The sequence below is a fragment of the Amblyomma mixtum genome, chromosome 4 (genome assembly GCF_055824585.1).
Source record: "Amblyomma mixtum isolate Tamu chromosome 4, ASM5582458v1, whole genome shotgun sequence".
NCBI lineage: Eukaryota > Metazoa > Arthropoda > Arachnida > Ixodida > Ixodidae > Amblyomma > Amblyomma mixtum.
In genome coordinates this window covers 41,913,639-41,936,285 of record NC_143015.1, presented here as the reverse complement: position 1 = coordinate 41,936,285, position 22,647 = coordinate 41,913,639, and the positions used below count along the sequence as shown (strand labels likewise).

Sequence of the window (22,647 nt, the reverse complement as noted above, 5' to 3'; positions counted from 1 at the left end):
CCAAACCAAACCATCAATATTAAATATTGTCGCTTGCAAAGCGAGAGAAAAATTAAACCTGCAGGTATGCATCTTAAATCATTGCTACAAAAGGCACGAAACAAGGAAACAAATTTTAACTATTCAGAATTTTCCTAGCTGAAATGTCCCTCTGAGTGCAACTGGTACAAAACGGCTCAGAGGTTTCCTGAGAAAATGTTGCAACTGAATTTCGGGTTAGAGCGAAACAAAACTGCGCGAAGACGACGGGACAAAAGAAAGGCACGAAAACACACACACAAAGCGCATTCTTTTCCCGTCGTGCCTTTCTTTTGTCCCGTCGTCTTCGCGCAGTTTTGTTTCGCTCTAACCATGAACCGACTAGCCCAACATCATGTCTTACTTTGAATTTTGGGCTATTCTGACATCACTATTGCGGTGTTACTTGCATTGAATTTATATAAAGCTTTGCACTGCTCTTTTCCAGTCCTCCTTTTAGGGTAATCATGACAATTTATAGCACACTGGTTGTGTATATGGCGTCCGTAAGCAGGGTGAGTGACCCGCATTTTAAGACCGTTTAGTGCTTTAAACTCTACTCATCATCCTTACATCCCTTTTCAGGATTAAAACACATTTACAAAATGCTTCAAGAGTGCGGAGTTAAGACTTCAGCTTCCCTTTTTGAGACACTATGTTGCGATAACGGCGACTCACATAACGGCTTGTGGTGGGAAGGCAAGAGCACCAGTGTCCATAAGCTGCGTACAGAATACTCATTCGACTCGGTGGTCACCATTTTTACGGATGGCGGCGCAGCACTTCTCAGCAAACCTCCGACGCACTGTGTTAGCGCGGAGTTTCACCGCTAATCTAACCAGTGCATTCTGCGCTCAGTTTACTTTCAAAACACAATCCCGAACTACATTTTCAATTGCTGCAATACATGTTGAAAAATATTCACAACACTACTCAACTATTCTAAGCACTGTATGTTGTCTTCCTTGGCTCTGATTGGACGATGGAGCTCTACCTTTCACAGTCCTGCGAACAACTTGTGAGATGTATGAGTGGTGAGTCTCGTACACAAACTCTTCAGAAAGAAATCCCAGTAGGCAAGCGCATGCTCTCAAGAGTGCAGAAAAGGTATTCAGCGACGGAAGTAAAGAAAAACTATCCGAGTCAGAAGTTTCCAGACCGCAGTAAGCATGAACCATATGAATTTCTTACTCCCCTCCCGACTATAAACTAAGACGAAAGCCTTTAAGGGCTCACGCTCGCGGTGTCCGTCCGTACACTGGAATTGTACCAACTGTAAAGACAAGATAAAGACAATGCAAATAGGTCGCCTGGTGACGTCTCCAACTTTGTCACCAAACTCTTATCCTGATCGCTGCCTTCGACGAACTGTACTTCTGGTTTACATCCCTGCCTTCCCTCTTCGTCTTTATCTCTTTCTCTCTACTGCATTGGCGACAGGCCAACACTACGTTATCTTGGTGTTGCCGTCAACACCACGTCAAAGAAACCGCCTTTCGGACTGCTGGTTGCAGCCATGACGAATGGTATTAAGCATATTGAATCTTCCGCCCGCGAAGAAGTCCGGCTAAAAGCAATCGGTGTCCTGTCCAGGTTACTCAGCCGCCAACCACAGAACCGTTCTGAAGGAGAAATATCAGCTTTCCGAGAACTTCGTGACAGAACCCCGTCAATTTCCCGGCAGACAAAGAAAATTCGGTGGCGGTCCCCGACCGACCGGATTAAGAAACAATAAGTGAAAAACTTTTCGACGGCCCGGACTACGAAATATTAAGAAAGGAACCCACTTCTCAACTTGAGAACAAAATGAACAAACTTTTCAATAAACTTCAAGCGATATCCTGTATCAACACGCCTTTATCACGCCTGATATCCTGGAAAGGCTTGGCACCGACCTTTTGCAGACCCCCATAAAATCACAAACCATGTTTTCCACTGCGTCTCATTGTCAACTTCACCAACTCAAAGCTTCGGGCCCTCTGAGCCTACCTCCACTATGTCCTCTCGCCCCTCAGAGGCAACACCTGAATGTACGTGTGCAACTCTACCCCCGTTTTCATGTCTCTCCTGGCACAAACAACTAGTACTGAACACACAGGAATATTTATAAATATCCAAAACGCAGGGCTGCTGCAGGATACAAGTATCGATGATATATACACAGGGCAAAGGAAATAAAAAGCGAGGGATAGGGAACGAGAACAAAAAATGGCTGTGGCTTAGCTTGGTTAAACCCGGTAATTGCGAAAGCAATATCCATAGTTACGCCATGGTTCAGCTGGTATAGCGTAGCTGGTGGTGGTACTTGTGGTTAGACTTGTGGTGATGCATCAGTTATACAGTGATTCAATCTGGATACGGCATGGTGTTTTAATTAAAGGTGTTACCTGGTTATTCTATGAACGACTACTAGGGAGGCGAGAAGTGCTGCGGCCGCAATTATGTACTTGGTTGCTGGTGAGGTTAATGCAGAGTGGCAACTTTGTCGACGAGCTGCATACTGGGCACGCCGCTTAGAAAGTCTTTGTTCACGCTCTTCTTCGGTCTCCGTAGCTCGCTGTTGCTTCCTCTTTGCATTCTGCCGAGCGGCTTTCGCGGTAGGCAGCATTGCAACGTCTGGCCGCGGGCGCGCTGCGCGCCCGGTTTTGCAGCAGATGGCATGACGTCAAACCGCTAAGCGCGCCGCGCGCGGCATGAGCGGGAGTTAGGCCGCGCTTGGTAGCTGCGGCCTCGATATGCGACGGCGCAAGTTGGAGCCCCGCTCTTGCAGCTGTGACGTCAGACCGCTAAGCGCTCCGCGCGCGGCAGGAGCAGGAGTTAGGCCGCGCTTGGTAGCTGCGACCTCGCTACGCGACGGCGCGAGTTCGGCCCTGGTTTTTGCGGTAGATGACATGACGTCACAGCAGGGGGTCATGCTAAAGGTCATTGGTAGCTACCGGCCTCGCTACGCGACGGGCTGAAAGTGCAACTAGTATTGCTTTCACAATAAAAATTTCAGAAGTACACGCATAGCAAGAAAAGCTTTCTGGCGCCACGGAGAACGGAGTTGACGGCGCCGAAGTTAGCAGGGTCACGAACGAAGGACTGCGGACTATAGGTTCCGCGGCAGGCACTTGATAGGGTTGACTGCAGCAAAGCGCAATGCCTTGACGGGGTTGAGCCCACCCTTCTATACCCTTCGAACCGTGTAAGAGCGCCGCTCATTTATCGTCTCGTCAGTTTTGTTATCACATTGGTATGAAAATGGTAAAGTGCGCCGGATTGCGTAGAGGTCTCTTAAAACATCGTTCTCGGCTGGGGCCTCGCGGCCATGCACAGCCCTGCCCTCGAGTGGACGTACCAATACAACTATCGACATATCGGCGCCGCTAAGGTGGGATGCCCTTCTCTGCTCAATGAAAGCAGGTGTGCCGAAGGAGCCGGAGAGCAGCTCAAGCAACTGCTGCTTGCGTCCCGTTGACGCTTCAGCGAACGTACTGTGCATGAAAGGAGGACATAAGTAGGTGCTATGCGTTGCATTTACACAAAAGATGACTCTTAGCATTCCGTTCTGTCGCAACGGGCCCGTTCCGCCTTTCATGCGTAGAATTCTCGCAGCGGCTCCCTTGTCCGACGCTTCGCGACCTCCCCTTACGGCGCCTTCCCCCATCGCGGATACTTGCGGAAAAACTAAGAATTTGCCTAACGTCTCTGGCTCTCGCAGGTCTCACGGCTGGAAACATGCTGACAACCTCATACGACTCGCTGAAAAGATAAGTAAGTGTCAGTGCCCAGTGCGTGATGGTGGCTGGAGGGAGGGAGCGGGGATGAATGCAAGTAAAGCACGTGTGGAAAGGGGTTTCTAATATTTTCTAGTTCTTTTTTGTTTTTTCACGACGGCTGTGGGTTCGAGGTATTGCTCAACCTTCATGGGCTGTATAAGAATTTCATTGGTGCATGGAAGCCTGGGGAGGGCCACCATGAATGACCACCCCAACTTCTTTATGAACGAAACCGTTAAAATGAGGCTCGAAGGCATTTGAAACCAGTCTAGGCAGAGACTGCATGCTGAGCATGTAGTTGAATACACAAGGTTGGCGAGTGTCACCTCTGTGTGAGATCGCTTCTTTTGAAGGGCACTGTAGCACTTTTTGAGAATTTCGCGATATTCAAGGATTGAAATCTGCATAGGCTGTAGGTAAAGCATGCCAAGTGTTTGTGCACTAGGATTTAAAGTAGTGACGTAATCAATGAATGATTTTTGCGTTTCTCCTCAATGCACCGCAGAGTCCAGGGAAATTTAGCGTGACGTCACGGAAGGTATGACTTCAAATTACCGCTGTCGTCAGCCTCACCCTGCCCAGACGCGTTATAAAGATACTGCCTAACAACTCTCGGCAGGGTTTGCCTTCGGGGGCGTTGGTTTTTTCCTTCAAAACAGGCGTTTCTGCGCTGGAAATGTACGGAGATATACCTTCGATGACGCCATCATGCCCCCTTCCTTGACGTTGTGCGCTGCGGAGAAGTCTGAAGGGCCTCCGTATTTTAGTCGGTGATTACTTCGCTATTTCAAGTGCTAGCCCAAAATGACTTCGCATGCTTTACCTGCAAGTTTGACTTACTCGACCCTCTTAAGCTCGTTGATTTCTAGAACCTATGCAGTTTCCGCTTAATTTGCAGTGTATAGTTGTCTGTGTTACTTTACTTGTGTGACTTACAGTTTGCCTTTATATATTTTTGTAAATATATTTCTTCGCCTTCGTCTGCATCATCGCCTTTCTCTCAATCACCGCCGCATCATCTCATATGGAAAGGAAAGGAAACGATCTTAAATTTACTTCAGGGTTTCGCGGCGCAGCCATCAATTAAGGCCCGCAGCCTCCCGGTCACTGCTCCTAACACCCCGTCGGAAGATGTCAAAACGTCAGGGTGGCCAGCCCTTGTTATCTGGGTTTTACGAGGCGGGTTCTGGCAGTTCTCTTCCCGGGAAACACGCAATAGTTTCGATAACAGCATCCGGCTAGGAAAAGTGAGTGCTGTATTGATATTAAAGCGCTGCGAAGTGACGTGGATACCCACGTCGGTAAAAGACCCTCGATGTCATTTGCGCAGTTTTTCATGTTTGCTTATCTTTCATGTGCCATGAAGCAGACTGCATGTGTTGGAACAAATAAAAGAGCACATAAAGTAGAGGAACCTGCCCACAACAGATGGCGGAGAACTCATGCTAGGATAACAACATTAAGTTGCTGTAGGTATTATGTGTCTACCCAGTACTCCACATATATAAATGTGACAATATACTTCTGTACACTTGCGTATGCCCATCAGTTAGCGTATTTACTTAGCGTATTTAAATATGTCACCTTGCGCCGTCAACAGAAAAGGCAGGGCTTGTGCAGGGCATTTAATGCGAAAGCAAGAAAACCACTAGTCCTTAAAGGTAAAGGAGTGGATTCCAAGAGAAGGCAACCGTTGCGGGGGCGGTAGAAAGTTAGGTGGGCGGATAAGATTAAGAAGTTTGCGGTGATCCGGTGGCCGCAGCTGGCAAAGGACAGGGTTAATGGAGAGACATGGGAGAGGCCTTTGCCCTGCAGTGGGCGTAGTCAGGCTGACGATGATGATGATAATAAATAATTTAAACCACCCACGCCATAGGAATCTATCTAAAAGTCGAATAATTCTCGGTCTATGCGGAAAAATTAGAGTTATCGACCAGGTCTGGATTCCTTTCTGCTTCAGAGTAAATAGTACTTTGTTCAGTTTAGGGCTCACAGCTGGCGCTCCATCAGTTCCAGATGTTCACGGAATACACGACGGCGCTCAGAGTATTACGGACGCTTCGTCGCTGCTATCAGTTCGGGCCAGGCACCTGGTTGTTCCGTGCGTGTACCCTATTTTTTAGCGAGCAGGCGCTTAAGGTAGTAGAAAAAACAATTTCAAAGAAAGCCCTCCAGAATGGTTCGAATCCTCGAATACGTAATCTTTGCAGTTCTCGTTGTGGCAAATGTCGTGTTTGGATTATTTTACTCGTTGAGGAAGAGAGTTTCTTCGCCCGGAGTTGCCGCCACCAAAGCGGAGGTCTTCCTAGGCAGCCGAGCTATAAAGATTCTTCCCCTTGCGGCTTCTGCGGTCGCCTCACTGTACTCTTCGACGGGCCTCATCGGCTTTCCGGCGCACTTCTACGCCTACGGATGGCACGTCGTTTGGTGCGGCGTTACGCCTTTGCTTTTCCTACCGCTGACTACGCGCGTGTTTGTCCCACTTCTGTACGAACTTCGAGTGACGTCCATATTTGAGGTGAGAGTTTGAATCAAAGCCGTTCTGTTGCTTCGCCTAATATTCTACAGTTAAGTGCAATACTTACAGCACACTTCTTTCCAGCATCTGTTGTGATGGGAAGGCAGAGAACAAAATCCTTCCCTTCTAACAATTTTATAACATTTCGTGTCGTGAGTGCATTCATTTTTGTACTAGTTGTAAAGCTAATTAGGACTACCCAACGAGTACCTCGGGCCAAACATGTGGAATACAGCAAAGCATAAGGTACATTCTTCAGAGGGTGATTTAGTATAGATTGTGTGATTAAATATTGCGTTCTTTTCGTCGTTGTCTTCATAAACTTAGCAGAACCTAATTACCTGGACTACGCTTATAGAGAAGAACTTTGATGACGAACTAAAAAAAAAGGCGTGTTTTTAACCGGTGTGCCCCGCAGCAACTCAGGCGGAAGCCTTTCACGTTTAGGAAGTAAATTGGATTTAATTTATAATATCATTAAACGAAATGCTCACTTTCTCATTAAACGAAAAGTAATTATTTTTTTCCCAACGTGCAATGGAGCGTGATGCACTGCACACTTTGAGAAATTTTGCATTTATCTTGAATTAGGTGTGCTCTCAGAAAACCAATTGCTTGTGCTACCCACATATCCTCTGGCTTAATCAACTCCTGCGATCATTCGAAAAAATGGGCTAAGCCTGCAGCGTTACCGCTGCCTTTTACTCTGAAACACGAGAACACTTTCGCCAAAACATAGCTCTGCGGATGCGGTTTATTCTTGTATGTCGCAAAAATGAACTAGGCACTAAAAAGCACTATTGCTCCCTAACCTCGACTTATAGTGAAAGACTACAACATGAGAGACATTGAGGAGAAAATTGATCTTTACTAACTTTCTTTACAGTGCCATTAGATGCCTGGACCATTGTGTCGGCGTTTTTTTGAGCACCAAAAGGCGCTTTCATCGTTTAACAATTGGCGATGAAAGTTTAAATTCATTTTTCCACGCCTTCTAACTCCTGAAGTTGCTTTTGACGTCGAGTTTCATAAGTGAGCCTCACTCAAATGCCGCGTTTAGTTCTTTTTTTCGTTCTTTTTTCAAATAAAAGCTTAGTGATATATTTATTGGTTTTAAATCCTCATTCCGCATCTACTGGTAGCTACACAGGAGTTGCCTTGAAATGCTAGCTGATGATTTTTCTTTTTCTGTTGTATTCAACAAAAAAATCTCCCCTTGCATCCTCGCATTTTGGTTTAAGAAGCGGTCGGCGGTGACTTCACTTAAATATATTTATCTTCCAGATGTATTACATAAACGGTAGGTTGAGACATTCATCAGTAACAAATACAAGTCACTGCTTTTAAAAATAAGCGGTTACAGCATGTAACAATATAGACGGGCACGTGATGGTGACAGTATCAGTGGCGAGGGTCTTTCATTTTTTCCAATCAATAGGTTATAAGAGACTAGTTGTCTCTTACAGCACCCTGTTTATCATTAAAGAGGAAATACAATAAAAAGGCTAACTTGATCGGGAACGTTCGGTCCCTTTAGGTTGACATAGATAGAAAAATCTGCACCAGTGGGAGACACTGCAGCGGCGTTTCACCCTCCATTGTGGCTCCGTGGTTCTAGCATCCGGCGGCTGAGCTTAAAAACGCGGGGTCAAAGTGCAGCCGCGGCTGCCACATTTTGATGAAAATGCAAGCAAAACCGCCAGCGTTCTGTGCGATGTCTGGGCACTGGATGTTTGACAGCATATGACAACACTTCTACCGTCATTCCATAAGTGAACTAGGAGCCGAACGGGTGTTTCCTGGGGGGTACGGATGGATAATCTGTGTTAATAGAAAGAAAGCGCTAGCTTGCCGAGACATTCCCTTGCTTGCCTTCCATGGTGTGACCAACGTTAGTATCGCAATAAAGAGCTTTTTAAATTATATCTTTGGGAGCTTGTTTTTAATACAATGAATGAGCAGCACACGGCAGCAGTTTTCGCATACCCGTTACGAGGCCATGTGGCAATAATGTGAGAGGATCACTGCCATCGTCAACCTCGAAATAACTCATAATCATTTATTAAACATTTCCTCCGCTTCTGCTGCAGTGCACATCCATACTGGAACTTCACAGGCGGTTGTATTCCGAGACTACTATGGTTGATTAATTATCCTAACCTGTACGGAATCTAGGATAGTGTTCCTCTCCAAAGTTTCAATTTAAATCACGAAATAACGCATGCAAGCTTGCGCCTGTCTACACCATTAAGTCCTCCACTGCGTGACACTGCTTGTCCGAAGGGCGCTTCTTCCAATTCTAAACCAGAAGAGAAAGAAAAACAGTTGTTGTTGTGGTTAATGTAATTGTTCATTGAACAAATTGAGAATGCACCTCGTTTTTGGACTCCTATTTCAGAGCTCAATTTGTCGAACCTGTTAAGGCGGCTTTGTATGCGCCGACTGGTCCTCAGGGCCTGCATTGAGCAGGACCGCCTACCAGTGGTTAGAAGCTGGTGAAGGGATGACAGATATGATATTGTTTTTCTGGCAGCCCCATAGCATGTGGTAGAGGTCCGAAATTTTTCTACAGTGCCGATATTCTCGCTAGTAAAGTTCTGGGTACCAGACGAGTATTAATTCGTGGGGTGTGAAAGGTTTTGGTTTTTATCCTTGTAATCTTATTTCTTCGTCCTTTCTTAATTTTGTCAGGCGTTTAGGAAACCCCGACCGTTCTTGAGTATAATTCTGTAGGATTTCATCAAAGCTAACTAAATGGCTGATGACACCCCCCCCCCCCCCTTCACGCTTCTTTTCCACCTGGCTGCATAGTCTACTTACGCAAGCTGTTTTCATGAAGAGACTGGATTTAAAATATCATGGAAGTCCAAATTTGAAGCGCAAGCATATTATCGTGTAAGGAACAAATCGCAGTTTTGAGGTCTTGGGGTGGAACATTTTGTCCAGTAGGTCCTTAGTAATAATCTTGGTTTCTCTTTGATGGTACACCGTGCAGGAACATTGCCACGAAGTGTGAAGCAATTATGAGACATCCCAACACAACATTCATGAGAAAACTCGTTATCTCACTTCAAAAACTCTGCGGCTTACGATCCACCACGCTGTTCGAATTCATCATTGTCCTCGCATACACTAGTGTATTCTACACTGAATTAAAATGGCAGCAAATGGCAGCATGTAAACGATTTCAGACATATTCACTTGGAAGCACTGGTAAGTCTTAGAAAGGGTATTGATGACAACTCCACAGTATCCTTGCTTATAGTCAAATTCTCTGGTTTGTACTTCATGGCTTTGTTTAACTAACGTTCAATCAGTAGCGAAGTACGGATTTATATGAAGCTTATATGAAATTTATATAATACTATGAAACTAAATACATAACGCAACATTTTATTTTCGCCATACACAGTATAAATGACAACGTCGAGAATATTACAGATTCTGTCATAGCTTACTAGAATTGAATGGCGTTGCGATCGAAGATCCACTTACAAGGAAGATTTATGGCAACGTGTTTTCGGAAAACGGCTGCTCGTAGTGATAGCTGTACCTATTTTTTTTTCTTGCCAGTAACAACTTTGTTTCCAGTCAAAGTAGCCTTCTTCTCAGCATTTGTGAAGAGAGAACATTTAATCCTCCCTCTATTCATCATTACTTCCCCTTTATTACTCTCATACAGGCTTGTTTTTTATTCTACGTTTGCCATCTCTCCCATAGGGCTTTATGCCCGCCGCGGTGGCTTAGTGGTTACGGTGCTCGGCTGTTAGCCCGAAAGACGCGGGTTCGATCCCGGCCGCGGCGGCCGAATTTTGATGGAGGCGAAATTCTAGCGGCCCGTGTACTGTGCGATGTCAGTGCACGTTAAAGAACCCCAGGTGGTCGAAATTTCCGAAGCCCTTTACTCCGGCGTCTCTCATAGCCTGAGCCGCCTTGGGACGTTAAACCCCCATAAACCCAACTAAACCAAACCATAGGGCTTTATTGCCTCTTTGGCTGTGCCAGACATCACCAAAATGCTCTAGTGCACTCATCGCCACGCCCAACATTTTCTAAGTTGTTCGATATGTTTGTCAGTGGTTTAGCCATTTACCTGCCAAGTTCGGTGTTCCTTTTAAACTGAGCACTGCCAATTGCGATCGCCATTTTCACCTTCTACGAACGCTATTATGCTTGCTCATTTGCCACTGCTGAGTTCCGTTTCTTTTTATTTTATTGCACACGTTCGCAGCAGTTCGCGTTCTGCGCCAGCCTCAGTTGTATACTTCAAGAAATGCTTCGGCGCGGCAGACAAGGACAAGACGTAGAAAACACATCGCAGGGCGCCCTGTGGCGTGTTTTCTACGTCGTGTCCTTGTCTGCCGCGCCGAAGCATTTCTGGAAGTATGGATCACTAACTGGCCTACAAAACAACCCTTCTCAGTTTTATACTTTAATACCTATAGTCCCAACCACGAGGCAATATATCATTCAGCGGAAGCGAACGTGTTTACTCCCACCTTTACCTGTAAAAGCGTGTCATACACGAACCGCCTTATCAACTGCGTTTGCCGCGGAGCGCACACAGATCCGGTATAGTTATACACCAAGCGCTTCCCTCTGTCCCTTTCCATTGGATGAGCTGCACGTGGCTATAGAGGAAGCCACATGTGTGTGGATGGCAGCACACTTTATCAAAGCTGTTGTTCACCGCCGCTAATGACGTCACACGTTCACTGGCCGAGAGGCATCAAGTGAATGCTATCTAATAAAAACTTGTTGACACCTCTCGTTTCGAAAGATTCCCGCAGATAGCCCTACCGAAACTCGAGCAGACTGTGCTGACAATAAGCAAGGGGTTATTAATTTTTGGTGTGCGACGTTCTAGAGGAAAATAACATTTCAGTTAAGGCTCCTCTGTTCACATACCAAAGATTAAAGCTATTTGGTGCTGTTTCCTACAACTTTTTCGCGTAAACTACCCCAATATATCACTTTTTCACACGTACTCCACGAAAATGTATGGCTGAACACTGCATCAGTCTGTTCAGTAGCTTTCGAGCGAATTCTCGGTATCTCTTTCATGCATGGCTTTTAAGCACACGCCACGAAAGTTGTCAGGCGCGGCAGCAATTGGAGCAGCCAGTGTTCCCGAAAGCAGTAAGGCCATGAAGCTGTTCTCCAGCTCTTGGCGGCAGATAACATCTGACGCCGGCTTTACGGCTGCGGTTGTAAGCCTTTCGCAGGCGACTGCTTGTGTATGTGCCGTCATGTTAACCTCCTTTATCCCGAAGAGTTTTTTTTTTTAACCTTCGCGTGGAGGTTGCAGCTCCACAGTGCAGTAATTCCTACCGGAAGAAGATCGTGCCCTCTATTCCAAAAAAGAATATATATATATGCTAGTGCCAAATTTAGCGACATCCTGCTGAGCGGCAGTTGTTTTCTACGGGGAACTCGACGTTAAGCTAAAAGCGGTTTGACGTCGAATGGGTTTCCTCTGAAGCCGCCTTCGTATCGGGAATGTTTTGGGCACGTAAACAGCTTGTCAGTAAAATTTATCACCCTCATTTTACTGCTGCTTTCCACTCGGTAGTTCATTTTTAAGTCAGATTGTATTTTACGCTGATTTTGCTGTTTTATCTGCATCTAAAAATTCTGCCAATTTATTTCCCTTACGCGTACCGCATTCTTACCTCCTTAGTTTGCAAGCTTTCGCATATCAGCCGCTCAAATGTACCAGAGTTTCTCCTTTTCTGCTACAAAATTATTGGCACACTTGCAGGTGATTAGGTGATGAACTTTTATTGGCTTAGTTATGTAATAATGTGACAGCGTTAGAGTTTACTTCATGCGAAAAATCCGCCGCCCGATGTGACGACATTCGCTGACTGGTCGATAGAGGTCCCATGAGTATGTGAAATGATCACAACCTCCCCACCGTGGCAGATGGCGATTAACTTAATGACTAGTAGAGAGAGCTCACGCCACGTTGTGACGTAATCAAATCCTCCCACCGGGTTGTGGGTAACCTTTTTCCAGACAGCAACCTAGATAGTATTATACATCACGTCAAGAGCACCCCGGCACCTTCCGTGCGGAGGGCACAATCACGAATTAACCGGTTGTGGTTAGGGATTTTAACCAATGCTGAAGGCATGGCAAGAAGTTTCCTCAACTGGTGGAAGGCGAAGTTGGCCTCAAATTGGCCACACCTAAGAATGCCAGCTCAACAAGTCGCAACCCCTGCATTTACTTGACCTTCCATAGCAACATTGTGGAAGAAAAATATATAACATTCCATTTCACTGACCTTAAACCCATGCTCGTAGTGATCCAATAAGAAATGATGCCCAAAGAGACTCCAATGTATGAAATTTCGACATCGCATATGGATGAAGATAGAGAAGAGGACCACCCGAAAGAAAGGAATGTGCAGTCAAGCCCACTCATAACAATCCTCATCTTCACGCGAATTGTGTTCCTGGTATCCGACGTTCCTAGTAAATGGACTTACCCTATTAGAGCAACAAAAACAGGAAGGCAGGAAACAATGGCGTTCATTTCTTTAAAAACTTTGTTATGAACGCCTGTTTCGTCGAGGTAAATCCTATCAGACCGGGTTAAGCGCGGTAATGTGCTCCTGACCGAGACAGTTTGTGCGGAAGAACCGCTTTAGGGACGTGTCATACCAATATCAATTGAAGCGTTCACAGCAACTAGTGACCAGCAACCAATATCCTCATATTCTTTCCTCGGCAAGAATGCAGCGACGAAATTACCATAGCGCAGTTACCACAGCGCAGCGCATGCTTGTTGAAAGCGCTCGAGTAGCGCATCGGGCTGCGTTTAACGCGACACCTCGCCGTAGCTGCTAGGCTTTTGACGCAGGCGTTGCGCGGAATTGGAGTCGCATATAACTGCAGACCAGATGGTAACAATCCCTTTCCATGAAAGCTGGAGGGTACTTTTTGATTTCAGTTTTTTATTTATTTTTGCTCTCTGCTCAACAGCTCTGCAGAATGGTAACGCAGGCTGTCAGCTGTGTGCGCGCTGCCAGCAGGCGAAAGCAGCGTAGAAGGCGGAGAGCCAACTATGCAGGCTACACACGCAACATGACCGGTTGGGTTCGCAAGCGATACCTCGGGACTGTTAGTCAATCTCCTCAAGTCGCGTTGATAGTAGAAAAATTTAAAACACTTGCAGTCGTCTTTCACGATACAATTTCATGGAACCATCAAGCAGATACTATCTTGCCCAAACTCGCTTGAGTCGTAGGACACCTATATCGCCTGAAAACAATGGTTCCTGCGAGGATTAAGGACCTCATATACAAACCTTTGTTTTTATCCCATTTGAATTATTTTCACATTGCCTGGGGCCGGACCAGTCTAAATAATCTTAATCAAATTTATCTACTTTAAAAGAAGGCGATAAGATGTATATTCCTACTTAGTTTCAACCAGAATACGATCCAGTACTGTGAAGACGCACGTATTATGAAATTTTTTGACATAGTTTTCAACTGCTTTCACGGTATAAGAAGGAGATACTTCGTCATATTGATTATTTGGGGACACTGGCCTACTTAACACCGAGCAAGAAGCTATATAACACTAGACAACACTCCAAGAACAAACTACTCCTAGAACAAATTGCCTTTTTAGCTGCCCAAACACCTAACCTCGTTACATCATTAAAATATTGACGTAATTAGTACGCCGATTCGTAATCTTTGTAAGCATTTCCTGCGCTTCTAAAATTAGTCTGGTTCTATAATCTTTTCATCTTTCCTTTTGATTCAATGTTAGCATCATAAGTTTGTAGTGCTATTTTTGCTATTGTCATACTGTTGCGTATTATTTGTTCCCCTGATGCCTTTGTATATGTCAGGGCCGAGGGCTCGTCACTCCTTGCTGGCTTTTTTCCTCGGTCCTTTTCATCGTTGTGATGAATAAGTCTGTAATATTATTGTTACTGACCAATCACCGGCCATGTGCAGTATTTCCGTTTTCGACACTGCCCTTCTCTCGCGCTTATCCCATTTCTGTTTCGAGTTAAGACGCTTTGCCCAGCCAGCATACAGTGACGGGCTGATTGGCCTCGCAGCCTGTCGAGTCGCGCTTGGCCGCCTTTTTATTGTTTTTTGTGGGACCGACAATTTCACATTTTTTTTTCTGAAGGGGGTGGGGGGGATCGCGTAAGCAGTGAGACACTTTTCGGTTTTCGCTCGAGAGGGAAGCGTGAGTTTTTCAACAGCGTGGTGAGTGTACACAGCCCTTGTTCGTTATATCCGAGTGTTGTGACCATGATTGTTCGTTTTAACTCAGGCGCAGTGCCTTAGACATAATGTATATTTTGACAGTACCTCTACCCTTGGTCATCATAAGCGAGTGCTCGATATAACTGCGACCTTTATAGGTGGACTCAACTGTATATGAATTAAGTGCTTGCATTCAACAAAAAAAGTAAGAGAAGTCGAAATCAGAAATCTGAAAAAAAAATGTGATTGATGCAAACATCAGAAGCATCAAAGCGCAGTGGGTGTCTGCTACTGCTAGTACCAGCCAGAATGTATAATTTGATGGACCGAAAATTGTTAGGAAACTATGCAAACACACCTTTCGCCCTTAAAGTGACTTAAGCGTCCGCATAGTTTCTTTTAACATGGAAATACGCCGTTTTTCGTTTCATCGAACGCGCCGTCAGTTGCAGCCCGCCGTATTTGTGTGTAGTTGATAGAACAGTGCAACGATTCAGTAATTTCTTCACCTGAAAACCTTGACACCACGAAAAGAGCGAAAACAATACGGGCTCAGAGATAACAAGGAAGCTTTCCTCGTACTCACAGGAGGGGACTTAAGGGATCGTCTGTTCGTGAGCTCGATCAAGCGTCTAAGACTACAGGATGCAGTGTCATTCGCATGTCGTCATTGAGGACTTATTCAAGTGCCCGAGGCGGTAGCACGTCTTCCTTTTGCAGAGCCTACCACAATTGTTGCTGCACCCATCTCGTATCGAGCCAACTAAATCGAATTCCGCGCCTGAAAGCGCGACCACTGCTGTCACTCTGAAGTCTCTGTCAAATGTTAACAGCCCAGGGAGAGGGGGAGATGGCTTCTAAGCCATGTAGTAGCACACGTGGAAGTACCTACTTGCGTAGTTACTCCTACCCTCCCGAAGATATCTAGTAACCTCTCTTAGACGATGCATGTTGACTGTGTTTCAGCGAACTCTCGCCAAAAGCATTTTGCTTACGACGCCCGCTCAAGTTAGAGACCCCTGCTGCATGCTCCTTGCCTATAACACTATCATTTGACACGTCGTAAGGTACGCAACGATAATCCGCAATTATTTTACAAAGGAAAACATTATTAACATAGACAGACTTCAGAAAACTGCAGTCAGGTTTTGATACATCTCATTTTAGAGAACATCCATCTGTGACCTAATTAAAAGAAATGGCTGAACATCTATTTCCGACAAAAATCGTCCATTTGGATTGAAACTTTTCTTGCAGCTAATTAATATTTATTATAACCAGAACCCCTGCCATATTTTTACTTACTCCTCTGATTATAATTCTACTAATCATCATTTTCCTGCACCAACACCTTTGAATTCGTGGGTTAATTGTTTTCAATACACTTGTTTTTCCAAATAGCACTACTGACTAGAACAGTCTCTCTGATGAAATTGTGATAAAGAAGTCATTGTATTTCTTTAAAGAAATTTAAACTGATTCTTGTTGTTAGCTTGCTACAGTATTCTTTTTGATTATTCTGTGTGTAAGCATTTTGTTATTTGTGCATGCCTATAATTTTGTATTTTGGGAGAGCAATGTTCCCACCTGCTGTTATCTCGCATCAGGATCACAGTGTTCTTAAATATAGATATGCAACACTGATGATGTATAACACGCCATACATCGTAACCCCGAAGTACATCCGTTGGGCTGTGAACCATTGATAAAGGCTGTTCAGGTTTGAAATCACATGATACCAGCGTATTTGCATGATGGTAAAATAAAATCGTTATTTGCGGAATATGTAGAGGCACACACAAACTCATGACAGTGTGTAAGCCTTAGGATAAGTTATACAAAAGCAGAACTTTGGCTTAGGGAACACAGAATGTCACGTCCCATATGTGTGCTAAGCGTTATGGTACTGTTTTGCGGTTTGTGCAGTACCTTCGTTTGCGCTTCAACCGTGCTATATCATTGACTGCCTGTGCCATCTACATATTTCTTACGGTGAGTAAATGCAGCAAAGTCCGCATTGTTTCTCAGAATATGTTGGAAAAATTCAGGGGGCACTTTGTTGACCTAAAGTGCGATGAGGCGGAAGCCTTATGCGCAATGTAGCTGCCTGTGTCACTGATGTGTGGTTAAGATTTTAAGATTCGCCTCTAAGAGTGGAACGCTACAGCGTCTTGCAGCACTGCCAGGGAGTCCACAAAACGCCATTGGCCCTTCGGCTTTACGCCTTGCTCGACGGTAAATTGGCTTTTGAGGAAAGGAAGTGTATCTCTCTCGCATATCTCGGTGGACACCTGAAGCTCGCCATAAGGGAATCGAGGTAGACTGGAGTGAACGAAGACGCCTATTAGCTAGACGCGCCTTTGTTCATTCCAAACTATCAAGCTGGCATGGCGGAGTGGTTAGCGTGCTCGTCGCACTCCGGAGATCCTGCTTTGATTCCCCAACGCGACCAATTTCCTACTCGGTTTTACTTATTTATGTGGTCTGACTAGAAAAGTTAGACTAATTGGCTGTTACCATTGTTCTAATGCCATTCATCATGTCCTGTCACTCACCTGTCAAGTGATGGAACTATCTATAATGAAAAGTCTAGAAACGTCTAAATATTAATGATGGTTAATGATAGTTAAGCATGACGCACATTTAGTGATACTAGTTAATGCATGCTTAGTGATTGTTAATGTGACCTTAAGTAGTACACTGATTAATTAGTGTTAATGTACAGGCGCAGTGCTGCGGCCGCGTTTAGATGGAGGCGAAACGCAAGAGGCGCCCGTGTGCTGTGCGATGCCAGGGCACGTTAAAGATCCCCGGGTGGTCGAAATTATTCCGAAGACCTCCACTACGGCACCTCTTTCTCTCTTTCATCTTTCACTCCCACCTTCCTCCCTGCCCTTACGGCGCGGCTCAGGTGTCCACCGAGATATGTGAGACAGATAATGCGCCATTTCCTTTCCTCAAAAACCAATTTACCAGTGCACAGTCCCACATGCCACTTCTTAAATACTACTAATTACCAATTAGTCATTTCGTCATTAAGTGCAATTAAATAATCATAAAATTTCTTTATGTCGTGTTCCGATGTCTTTCCATTGCACCCGATTAAGCGTAACAAGTCATGCTGCTACTGCTAGTCTTCTCGCTAGAAAATAGCTACCATTCAGAATACGTGGCAGGAAACAAGGTTTTGTATTTAATTAGATAATGATGCTTCAGCTCCTCACTTTGAATAAATTCTCGTTCAAAAGAAACTTAAAGGTTTCTTTTCCATCATGATTTATAGAGCATTGACACAAGCCTGTGCGATGTCAGTGCACGTTAAAGAACCCCAGGTGGTCGAAATTTCCGGAGCCCTCCACTACGGCGTCTCTCATAGCCTTAGTCGCTTTGCGACGTTAAACACCATAAACCAAACCAAACCAAACAAGCCGATGCATTTTTAACGAATCATGAATCTGCTGCTAGCGCAAGCAACGGACGTTTGCGTTTCCAGGAAAAATAATTTGGTTAATACGCGACAACTCCCGAGCATAAATATGCAGCTTTCACAGATTGTGGTACCTCTTGCACACTGAATGGCATTTTACGAACTTTGGGAAAGTAGCTGTCAGTAGCAAAATTTGGTTTGGTTTGGTTTATGGGGTTTAACGTCCCAAAGCGACTAAGGCTATGAGAGACGCCGTAGTGAAGGGCTCCGGAAATTTCGACCACCTGGGATTCTTTAACGTGCACTGAGATCGCACAGTATACGGGCCTCTGGAATTTCTCCTCCAAAGAAATTCAACCGCCGCGGCCGGGATCGAACCCGCGTCTTTCGGGTCAGCAGCCGAGCACCATAACCACTAAGCCACCGCGGCGGCAGCAAAATTTCCGGTCGTTTTGAATTTTCCATTAAGAATTTCAACGACAGATTTGTGGTAGCCACGACAATTTGTCGTCGAGGTCTCGTTAGAGCTCAAAAGCCAGCGTAATATGTCTAATCACATTCACGCCCGATTACTGAAGACCAACAAATGGCAGCAAAAAAAAAGTGCCGCCTCTAATATAGGTAAGTTCCGCCTGCCCGCCGCCCAAAGCTGGTGTCTAGTGGGCATTGGAGCAAACATAGATGCATGAATATTAGAGATGCCTCTACGTACCCGTATTTTCAACGTTAGGGGTCACACTATAGCGTTCAACACTATGCAATAAATGTGCCCAGCGCCAAAAATTGAACATCACTTAGCATTCAATAAGAGTGAGGCTATCATACTTAGATTTGAACATTTCTTCTGACCTCTGTTGTGATCAATTATCTGCAACCACCTCACATTATTTTATTTTTCTGGGCGATGCAAATATTACTAACTTATAGTAATATTTTCTAATATTACTAACTTATAGCGCCCCGCCGCGGTGGTTACGGCACTCGGTTACGGCAGTCGGTTACGGCACTCGGCTGCTGATCCCAAAGACGCGCGTTCAATCCCAGCCGGGGCGGCTGAATTTCGATGAAGGCGAAATTCTAGAGGCCCGCGCACTATGCGTTGTCAGTGCACTTTAATGAACCCCAGGTGGTCGAAATTGCCGGAGCCCTTCACTACGGGGTCCCTCATAGCCTGAGTTGCTTTGGGACCTTAAATCCCAATAAATCAATACTAACTTACAGCGGTAGTACTAATTTTCTTTTTAACGTGAGCAGCCTAAAGAGAAGAGTGGTTCGAGCTCCGGTACAAGCAAGATGCTGCATTACCCGAGATTGTCGGTACTCAGCGAAAGCCGCTACTCACTCGGATATGGAAAGTTTCCCGGCACGCGCAGCCAGAAGAGCGTTTACGCGAGCTCAAAGCCAAGAGCAACTTCTAGGCGATAGCTTAAGAGCTCGTAGCCTCGCCAAGTTGATGCGTGCCATAACGCTTGGTCGGGCAACTCGTACAGCTGCGAAAGAGTTACAGTGCTATGCTAAATTTAGCGGGCGCGGTGGCGCCCTCTAGCAAAAGCTTCAGGAGCTTGACGGCGCGCCAAGTTGATCCGCGTCGTAACGTTGGCTAGCGATAGTGTAGAGACGGAGCATCCTCCTCGCGTGCAAATGGGCCGAGGTTTGAATCCCAGTGCCGCGCAGTTTTTCACGGGAAAAAAAATTACTTTTCGGTGAAATTGCTTAACCGGGCCTGATCTCGGTGACCAGAACAGACAACGCACCCCCTCACCAGAACAGGATTTGGCCACATTGGTGTAGTACTTGGCCACAACCTCGTAATGAATCGATCGGCACAGGACAGAGTTAATTGGACAGATGTAAGAGAGGCATTTCCCTGCAATGGGCGCAATCGGGTTGATAATAATTGATGATAATGTAACGTATGCGCCAGTGCCTCTGGGTTGACAGCATGTACAGCTGCGCCAGAGTGCCACCGCTAAATTTATCGGGTGTTGGAAGCGCCATCGAAGACCTCCGTGAACCACCGACGTAGGTTGGACAGAAAACATGACGACCAATCTATTTATATTCTCCCGTGGGGCGTGTATGGTAGCAATAGATAGTCCTCAGCGAGCCTGGCGAAGTCCTTGGGTTATCTCGAAACCAGGCTAGGCATCGCCTAGACGTCACCTATTTTTATAATACAGTACCTGGCTGCTAGGTGCCGTTCGCACGTCCTCAAGTATATGCGCCGAAGTGCACGTCGGCACAGCTTAAAGCTTATTTGTTGACGTAAACACGCGACAGACTCCTGCTTACATGTGATGTTATATTTTTCAGCGTAACATTGCAGCATTTGTGCAACGTTCTTTCATGTGTTTTCATTTTTTTACATATCTGCGTTTTCTTTGTTCTCTGCAGCAAAGCGTGGCAGCTATCTCCATTTTTGCGGCATCACTCACACTTGTCACCGGTACAGTATAGCATGCAGTAATACCTTTCTCCATAGTGGCAACAAAATGCAACCAAATGCCAAATCGTTCATCCGAAATACATTGGAGAAATGAAATTCTCTGCGACGTTACAACTTCCGCTTACAATTAGACTTGTCAACTAACTAAATAAAACCTACAACAAGGTGAGCTCAGGTAGCTGTTCAATATTTTTTTATTAACAACCTAAAATAATGAAAGTTCACAAGTCAACACTTGATTGTCATGAACTACTCCTTGTAAAAAGTTCCCTAGGCGTATCCCGCGATAGTCCCGAGCCAAAATCTTTTAGTGTGTTTAAAAAAGTAAAAAAAAGTATTGCTTTGGCTGAAAAGCCAAAGCAATAGTTTATTTCCTTGCATTCGATGGCTTCCAGCTGAACCTTTCGCAAAACTGACGATTGGAGAAGGTCTGCCATTCTCGTTATTGGCGATTTCGTAAACAGAAGCGCCGCAGGTGGCGACTTATTTTCCGCCAGTGATCGATCACTTGTGCTAATATTTTTTACTCGTGACTGTACAACATGAGGCAATTGTTTGCACCGGGAATACACACCACACGGAATATGACCTTCGTATTAAACCAAGCCTAATTTCGAACGCTCCAACCAGTTTAGTTTAGACAATGTAACGTGTGTTTTATAGCCATATAGCCGCGCATTTCTACTGAATGTCCTTAACTCTTTCTGAATACTGCTGCAGGTGTCTCTACCTATTGACTGCAGCACTTGTCAGTTTCGCTTTACAGTTGCGGCACTTCTAGCAGAAGGCGAAAGCGCGCTAGGCGATTTAGATAAATAGTCACGCTGGAGCGGAGTCAACAGTAAGCTTTTCAGGAGGTGCCTATTTACGGCGTGACTCAGTGTAACACACTGTTCACGTAAAACTCCTGAATTTACAGACAGTGCGAATGGCAATGTGGCCTCACTGTGTATTGTGGTTTTTCTGGACATTCATCAGAGAGAAAGCTGGTGAAGCTCCGTATGCGAGTTTCATTCAAGAGCGGATCGTCCAGAGATGGAATTCCGGGAAGACAATGTTTCTTATTTGTACTTACTAACGTTGGGCCGAAAACCTTGATTCCGCCAAGGAATCCGTATCTGCACCGCAAAGGTCTCCTCTATGGGCCGAATAAATTATTCCCATACTGCACTTCACCCTCCGTGAATAAGCTAAAAGCAAGTTAAAGTTCCGCGATTGGCTGGTATGGAAACTTTCGCAGCAGTTCGTCGAGGTTTTCCTCGAGATGAGTCCTATTCTTGCGGCAGAGTCCACATTTCATGCCCAATGATAGTCACTCCAAATACGAGACTTCATCTCGGCATTTTATGCGAAGCATATTACTAGAGCTACACTACACCCCGTCGAGCGCGGCGGTGGAGCTACCATTGACCTTGAGCGTGACCACGTGACACCACGTGACAACATGACGTCACAGCAGAGGAGAGATGGGCTGCCGGCTCGCGCGGTCGGCCGCGGCGGTGGAGGCTCCACATCAGAGGCGCGGCGGCTGACCACGTGACAACATGACGTCACAGCAGAGGAGAGATGGGCTGCCGGCTCGCGCGGTCGGCCGCGGCGGTGGAGGCTCCACATCAGAGGCGCTGCAGCTGACCACGTGACGCTACAGCAGCGGTATAAAGCTGAGCTTGCCTCGCTCTCCGGGCACTTACGAGGCGGCCAGTTGTTGGGATGCCGCCTAGAAGCAGGGCTGATTTGAACGAGAAGCGAAAGCTTCAGCGTGCCACAGAGACCGATGAAGAGCGGGATGAACGTCAGCCAAGGAAAGCCATGTATTACCAAGCCTAGCCATCATATGCTTCGCATCTGACTATGCTTATCCTTAGCCAAGCCTCAGCCATTTTTTGTGCCTCTCCATGATGGATGAAATAGATGAAGTGTAGCACCGCCTGCTTTCTCTCTAGGTAATAGTGAAAAAACTCTGCTGTCGATAGCACACCGGGTAAGCATGACCAATCGGGTGATTCATCCGTCAGAAAATACAGCTGCCTTCTCAGCGAGACGCTCCTTATGCATGGCTAAGGCATTCCGGATAACTGGACTGCATCTTCGCGGAACGCCACAAAGGGCGCAGTATCGCAAACCAGCAGCATCAAAGAGCCATATCCCACATAACTCACCCTCCGTGGAAAACACGAAACAATGCCTGGACTGCAGACTGGCGGCTGAAAACAGCCCACAGAATTTAAAACAAAACAA

The 22,647-nt window shown here is 45.7% G+C and overlaps 1 protein-coding gene across 1 annotated transcript in view; it reads left to right on the top strand.

The window, feature by feature from the left end:
- The first annotated feature begins 4,041 nt into the window (after positions 1–4,041).
- LOC149346319 (sodium-coupled monocarboxylate transporter 2-like) overlaps positions 4,042–22,647 on the top strand; it is a 95,515-nt gene continuing 76,909 nt past the window's right edge. Inside the window, exons 1-3 of the mRNA XM_089586369.1 lie at positions 4,042–6,297; positions 16,463–16,528; positions 20,358–20,409. Coding sequence (XP_089442495.1) covers positions 5,956–6,297; positions 16,463–16,528; positions 20,358–20,409 — 460 coding nt within the window. The 5' untranslated portion in view covers positions 4,042–5,955. The remainder of the gene's footprint in view (positions 6,298–16,462; positions 16,529–20,357; positions 20,410–22,647) is intronic.